Below are 7,730 nucleotides of genomic sequence, written 5' to 3'. Positions count from 1 at the left end.
CTTCGGGGTGTTCAAACTTGAGGACCCAGTCGTTTCAGAATTTTCTCTTATGAGGATCTTGATGTTTCAGGATCTCCACTCTTAAGGATACTTAACCGTATGTTGTTCTGCATAACAAACGTTAGCTAAAGGTGGGCGTTAGTCTAGCTAACGCCCCTCCCATGCTTAAGTTAGTAATGTATCCAAGGAGAAAATCAGTAATAATAAAAGTTTTTTAAGGTAAAGGACATGTGTACCTTGGTTTTGTTGTGGATCAATTAATCCTACTTACATGTAGTATGCTTTAAGGTGTACGATGTTCCAGGATCTTGGCAGAACGTATCCTTCGAGTGTCGCTAGCCAGTATGCACCTTTTCCTGCTTCGGCATCTATAAGATATGGTCCTTCCTATTTGGGAGCGAATTTTCCTGCACTAAGATCCTTGATATTTTGGAATGTTTTCCTTAATACCAAGTCTCCTGTTTGAAACCTTCTGACCCTTATATTCCTATTGTAAGGCTTGGTGATTCTTTGTTGGTGAGCAGCAATGTGTATTTTAGCAAGATCCCGAAGCCCGTCAATAGTATCGAGATCCTCTGCTAGGATCCTGTAATTATTCTGTTGGTCTTGCAACAAGTATCTTGACGTCAGGATCACTACTTTAGTAGGGATTACTGCTTCTGTACCTAACATCAAGGAATAGGGGGTCTGACATGTGGCCACTTTGGAGGTGGTTCTATCTGCCCATAAAATGAAAGGAAGTTCTTCTGCACATTTTCCCTACTTTTTTTCCCAGTCTTTTCTTCAAATTGTTAACTATGATTTTGTTGCTGGACTCCGCTTGACCATTAGATTGGGGATGAACAGGAGTGGACATTATCATTTTGATCCCCCAGCTTGGGCAAAAGTTTCTTGTTCTTTTGCTAATAAATGGGGATCCATTTTCGCATATGATTTCAGTCAGGATCCCGAACCTGGTCAAGATATTATGTTTATCGAACGATACTACCTCTTTGTCTCTTACCTGGGCGAAAGCTTCAGCTTCGATCCATTTTGGGAAGTAATCAGTCAACACCAACATGAAGACTTTTCCTTCTGGGACTACTGGAAATTTTCCTACAATATCCATCCCCCATTTCATGAATGGCCATGGGGAGATAATAAGATGTAGAAGTTCTACCGGTAGATGCAGGATGTTGTTATGTCTTTGGCAAGCATCACATTTTTAAGCATGTAGGAAGGAGTCTTTCTTCATGGTTGGCCAGTGGTATCATGTTCTCAGTATTTTGGAGCATAAGGATTTTCCCCCGGTATGATTGCCTGATAGGTCATAACATACTGGTTTGGGCTAGGCATCCATCTTGTATAGGTCTTGGTAGGATTTTGGGCTTTGTAATCGTGTTTGTAGCTTGTTGTGTGGCTATGTACGGCCGGACTCGTGTGTACGGCCGTACACACGAGTAGTATACTTTAAGGTGTATGCTTTAAGGTGCACCTTTTCCGGCTTCGACATCTACAAGATATGGTCCTTCCTATTTGGGAGCGAATTTTTCTGCACTAAGATCGTTGTTGTTTTGGAATGTTTTCCTTAATACCAAGTCTCCTGTTTGAAACCTTCTGACCCTTATATTCCTATTGTAAGCCTTGGTGATTCTTTGTTGGAGAGCAGCAATGCGTATTTTGGCAAGATCCCTAAGCCCGTCAATAGTATCGAGATCCTCTGCTAGGATCCTGTTATTATTCTGTTGGTCTTGCAACAAGTATCTTGCCGTCGGGATCACTACTTCAGTAGGGATTACTGCTTCTGTCCCAAACACCAAGGAATAGGGGGTCTGACATGTGGCCACTTTGGAGGTGGTTCTATCTGCCCATAAAACGAAAGGAAGTTCTTCTGCACATTTTCCCTACTTTTTTCCCAGTATTTTCTTCAAATTGTTAACTATGATTTTGTTATTCGACTCCGCTTGACCATTAGCTTAGGGATGAACAGGAGTGGACATTATCATTTTGATCCCCCAGCTTTTGCAAAAGTTTCTTGTTCTTTTGCTAATAAATTGGGATCCATTGTCGCATATGATTTCAGTTAGGATGCCGAACCTGGTCAAGATATTACGTTTATCAAACGATACTACCTCTTTGTCTCTTACCTGGGCGAAAACTTCAGCTTCGATCCATTTGGGGAAGTAATCAGTCAACACCAACATGAAGACTTTTCCTTCTAGGGCTATTGGCAATTTTCCTTCAATATCCATCCCCCATTTCATGAATGGCCATGGGGAGATAATAGGATGTAGAAGTTCTACCGGTTGATGCAGGATGTTGTTATGTCTTTGGCAAGCATCACATTTTCAAGCATGTAGGAAGTGGTCTTTCTTCATGGTTGGCTAGTAGTATCATGTTCTCAGTATTTTGGAGCATAAGGATTTTCCCCCGGTGTGATTGCCTGATAGGTCATAATATAGTGGTTTGGGCTAGGCATCCATCTTGTATAGGTCTTGGTAGGATTTTGGGCTTTGTAATGGTGTTTGTAGCTTGTTGTGTGGCTATGTACGGCCGGAATCGTGTGTACATGGGTATACGGCTGTACTCGTGTGTACAGCTGGTGGTCCTATAAATAGGTTGTGTCAGTGTCAGTTTCAGGGTGACGTATGTGTGTGTATCCAAGGTGTACCTGGCGTTTTTGCGATATTAACGTGTGCATGTTTGGTTTAATCTTTCTTCTACTCCTTTCTTTATTCAGATTGATTGCTATCTGTTTGATCACTGATTTGGATCATAGAAATCGGGACTTACAATAGGTATCAGAGCCTAATCAGTGGCAAATTGGATCTTCGTGTGTGTACGACCAGATTTATTCATGAAAGGGGAGGTACCGACAAATGGATGAAGGCTGTCCAATAACTTTGATCCCAATCTCACAAAAATATTATCTACATTAGAAATTAGTGACATTTAATTTCAATTTTATTTAATTTAATTTTATTTTATCTCATCTTATTCTATTTTTTTATTTTTTTATTTTATGTCATTGAAATGTATTATTTTAATTCTGTTGTGTTATTGGGCTTGAGTTCAATGCTAGTTGGGTTGCACCCCACAATCGGGTTTGGGGGAGTATATAACTCTTGTATGTTCTGAGTACGGCCGTACACCCGACGTACTCTCTCTCTCTCTGAAAGCCTTAAAAACTCTCGATTTTCTTGAAATTAACCAATCAGTTGTGTAGGTATCTCCTTGACGATCTCTGTGATGTTGTTCTTAAGCAAAATCGACTTCAAATTCAAGGCCAATTGAAGTAAAACAGGTTTTCGGCACAGATGACCCGTGTACAGCCGGAACCATATACGACCGGACACCCGTGTACGACCGGACACCCGTGTACAGCTGGACACTCGTGTACGGCTGGTCTTTCGTGTACGGCCGTCCACCCCATTTTTTCCCTAAAAATGAAATTTTCTCCATTGAAAGCTTAATTAAACTGTCAAACAGGAAAACACCTGATGTTTATTGATAAATTTTTTGTGTTTTTTTCTCACTTAGCTTGTTTTGTGCAGATCAATATGGCAGGTCTTGAATTTGCTAAAGTTCACAACTTGGCCATTTACCTAGTTGATCTTCCAGAGGCTCACTCCGATTTCCAATTCATAGTCAATGGCTTAAGAAGATGCTGCTTGTTCACCGCTCTCACCACCAATCCGGTCATCTATCAACGATTGATTAAGTAGTTTTGGAGGAACGCAGCTGTGATGAAGGATGATAAGGGCACAAAATATATTGAAGCTTCTGTGTGAGGAAAGAAAGTCTTGGTTACTGAACAATTCCTTCGAGAAACTTTGCAGATCAGTGACGAACCTGAATTCCCGAAGGAGATTGATCTAGTTTAGACTCAAGAGATTCTGGATCAAATGGGATACGAAGGGATTTTCCCTCCCACTCTCAATAAATTATTGCCTCCATACTGGAGATACTTAGCTCATGTATTGGTGAGCTATATCTCTGGTCAGAAATCAGGAGCTGATGAAATCTCTCTGATCAACACCGGTGCAATTGCTGCTTTAGCTTCAGAAATAGAGTTCAATTTCTCAAATTTCATTTTGCACGAGATGATTATGAACATTGAAGGAAACAAAAAAAAAATAATTCCTAATGTATCCAAGATTCCTTCAGTTAATCTTCAATGTCATGCACCCAGAGTTAGAAAGAGGAGAAGTGACCTTGGACCTTAAGTCTATTGGTTCAAGTGCCTTTGGATTGATGAAGCAAAATCAAAAAGGAAAGTTTAATTTTGAAGGAAAGTATCCTCTGATCAAGTTTGGCATCTTTGATGAAGAGAGTGATCACTCTGAGTCTGATGATCTCTCAAGCCCCACAGAAACCGAGGATGTAGTTATCTCGGCTTCAGAGCATGAAAAAGAAGAAGATCGTGTTCCTCCAGTCTCAATTGTGGCAGGGAGCATGACCAACTGCAAAACGTGGAGGTTCGGAGTGATTATGATGGACATGGTGATGATGAGGATGAGTTTGAAGAAAATTTAATGGATAATATGACGATAAATGACGATGATGAAGTTGATGATGTTATGAAGGATATGGACTTTACAGGCTTTAACAATGAGGAAATCCCCCTTAACCTTGGTCTTGAAGATGATGACTTTAGTCCAAGTTCGGATTTCGTTGACATGATCTTTACAAGGGTCAATGAAGTTGTTCAATCAACAACTAAGAGTAGGGTTGCTGATGAGACTCTCGAAACTATGCCTCCTACGTCAAGATCGATGGTAGATACTTCAAGCCAAAGGGATGAAACTTTAAGAATTCCTCCCCTTGATTCTGCTATTCCTACATCTGTGCCATCAACAAGTGATCTGACACCGACATAAACCTCCTTGCCTTCTGTAAAAAGAAGACGACTCGATCCGAGGCAGGGAGTATTTATTCAAGATCAAGCACTGCCAGCTCCATCCACAATCACCACCACAACAGTTACTGCACCACGTGTACCTACCCAACAAGGCCCAACTATGATATATGAAACTGGAACTTCTTCCGTTGTTCAAGGATACTCCCCTACAAGGCCTTTGCTAGATGAAGCCTCCATCAGTCTAGCAAGGCACTTGGCACAACATAGTTCAGAACCTTTCTCATGTGGAAAAAGGATATCTATTGAGGAAGGTCATTCAAGGGATGTTGATCATGTTGTGTCCAAGCTCAAAGAATAAATTGACATTCTCAATCAGCAAAATATTGAGAAGGACATTTTGATTGGGAAACATGATATGAGGATCGCTGAACTTGAAACTGATAATGAAAAGTAAGATATAAGGATCGCTGAACTTGAAGCTGATAATGCATTAAAGTCAAAACAGATTTCTGATTTGCAAACTAATCTTGGATCTTTGACTGATTTCTACTTCAGCTTGAAGAACAAGTTGTTTGAAGAATTTAGTGATAAGTTTCAGTCCTTGTTTCAACAGCCTCATGGTATTCAAAACCCTCCCACTTCTCCCGTCAATCCTTCCGAAAGCGAAAATCTTGTTGATCAACCACCCCCAAGAACAACAAGAATTGTCAATCAGTTTGAGAAAGAGCCTGTGAATGCCAATCCCCGGATCACAATTAAACATGGCAAGAGAACAGTCACAGCTGAGAAGAAAATAGGTTTGCTCTACATGATGAACTCAAATGAGAATCGTAAAGCAAATGAACCTCAACTCACTGTGATAGATCTTGAAAAGAGAAAATTTGGTGATCAATTTGGTGATCGTACATGGATCAAAATGTGGGCCTATGATCATGAACTTAAACTGTGCGAAGTCAAGAGAAATTCTTGAAATACAGAGTACTACAAAAGCATTCATGACTTCAAATCCTGGACAAAGGTTGATCTCTCTGAACTCTCAAGGGCTCCATTCCACAATCCTTCAAAAAATCCTAGTGCTTTCACCTTCAAACGTTTTTTTAGAAAAACAGGTAAGGGATAATTTCCCCATGATGAAGACAGTGAAAGCTTTGGTTAGAAAAGACAAAGATATTCTTGATCCTGAAACTGATGAACCGATGAAGATAATGTTGTGGCCAACTACAAACCAGTTGAAGGAGATTCCAATCCCACCACATTTTCATGATGGATATCTTGATAATATGGATTTTTGGGCCTTTGATGATGAAACAACAACTGCAGCCATAAAATTCAAAAACAGAGAAGGAGTTCTCAGGCTCGTTAGCGCTAAGGATCTTCTGAGATTCAGAGAGAGAGACATTCACACTTTGGCCCATCATCAAATCGTGTGTAGGAGGGAAATCATGGAGGCTTCTGCAAAAGAATTTACAGGAATGGTTGCCACAATTATCAAGGATAGGCTCTGGATGGGATCTATGGGAAATTCTGACCTAAGGCTGGTTGAGAAACCAAAAGATTGAAGACCAAGTCTATGCTAGCCCCAAACCAAGGGGGAGATTGATAGGTCATAATATAGTGGTTTGGGCTAGGCATCCATCTTGTAAAGGTGTTGGTAGGATTTTGGGCTTTGTAATGGTGTTTGTAGCTTGTTGTGTGGCTATGTATGGCCGGACTCGTGTGTACGGCCATACACCCTGTGTACGTCTGTAATCGCGTGTACAGCTGGTGGTCCTATAAATAGGTTGTGTCAGTGTCAGTTTTGGGGTAATCGCGTGTACAGCTGGTGGTCCTATAATCGCGTGTACGTCTATATGTTTGATCACTAATTTAGATCATAGAAATCGGGACTTATATTGCCACAATATCCTTCGTGTATATCCTTTAAGACTTATGCAGCTTTAGGATCTTCCAATCATCTTAGTTATGGACTTGCCATAGATTTTTTGTAAAGTTTACCTTGGATTAACACGAATCTTCCAATCATCTTATGCTATTTTGGAGATATTCTATAATGGGTTGGTGTCACACCCCGCTAAAGCAGAAACACAGGGCGTGGCAGTACAAAGGGTTTCATCGCAAAAGTTAAAAGACAACACCAACCATAGTATTAAAAATCATTACAAATTCACAATGGGTTTGAACAACTTTTAAAAGAAATTACAATGTAAATTGAAATACAACACATGTGAATGCTCCTAAAAATGAAGTGTCCCTAAGTGCCACTTACTCGATGATTCCTGAAAAAGCATGTAAAACGAGCGTCAACTATAAAAATAGTTGGTGAGTACTCACAAATAAACAAAATAATATTGGTTCCATGAATTGAAATCAAAGTTTTGATAAAAGTTTCCAATAATAAAAGTATATTGTTAACATGAGTAAATAAGTTTGTATAAACAAAGTTTGTTGCCATCGTGAGAGATAAAGTATGTTGCCCAAATAAGATGCAACATTCATACTCTCATGGAAGATAAAGTTCGTTACTCAAACGAGTAAACAAGTTTCATTGCTTAAAATGAACAATCAATTTCGTTGCTACAATGAGCAAACAATTTCATTGCTAAAACATGTATATAAGTTTTCAGTAATAAAAGTTCATTGTTGTAATGAGAAACAAAGTTCATTGCTATAATTAATAACAAGTTTATTGCTATAACGAGAAACGAGTTTGTATGTGTATGAGCAAACAATGAGTCTCAACCAAACCTATGACTGAAGCCCTATCAAGATCTATGCTTATCGTTCCATAGATGAATATGGTATCATGCACTCCAACAATAGGGCGAGTGAGGAGTTGTCAATTCCTAATAGCGCTATCCATAATGACCATTGGCTCAAAGAGTTAATGGTT

General features: G+C 39.7%; 1 protein-coding gene across 1 annotated transcript; it reads right to left on the bottom strand.

The window, feature by feature from the left end:
* Window positions 1-1,511: 1,511 nt before the first annotated feature.
* On the bottom strand, window positions 1,512-2,243 carry LOC145111158 (uncharacterized). The gene is made up of 2 exons (XM_079047453.1): window positions 2,127-2,243; window positions 1,512-1,883 (listed from the first exon to the last, which is right to left on the bottom strand). The coding sequence occupies exons 1-2, from the start codon at window positions 2,241-2,243 to the stop codon at window positions 1,512-1,514; spliced, it is 489 nt and encodes a 162-aa protein (XP_078903579.1).
* Window positions 2,244-7,730: the final 5,487 nt, after the last annotated feature.

This window comes from Lactuca virosa, chromosome 5, assembly GCF_052849685.1.
Source record: "Lactuca virosa cultivar CGN04683 chromosome 5, Lactuca_virosa_CGN04683_v6, whole genome shotgun sequence".
Lineage (NCBI taxonomy): Eukaryota > Viridiplantae > Streptophyta > Magnoliopsida > Asterales > Asteraceae > Lactuca > Lactuca virosa.
Note: the sequence above shows the minus strand (reverse complement) of the source record. Positions and strands in the feature narration are given on the sequence as shown.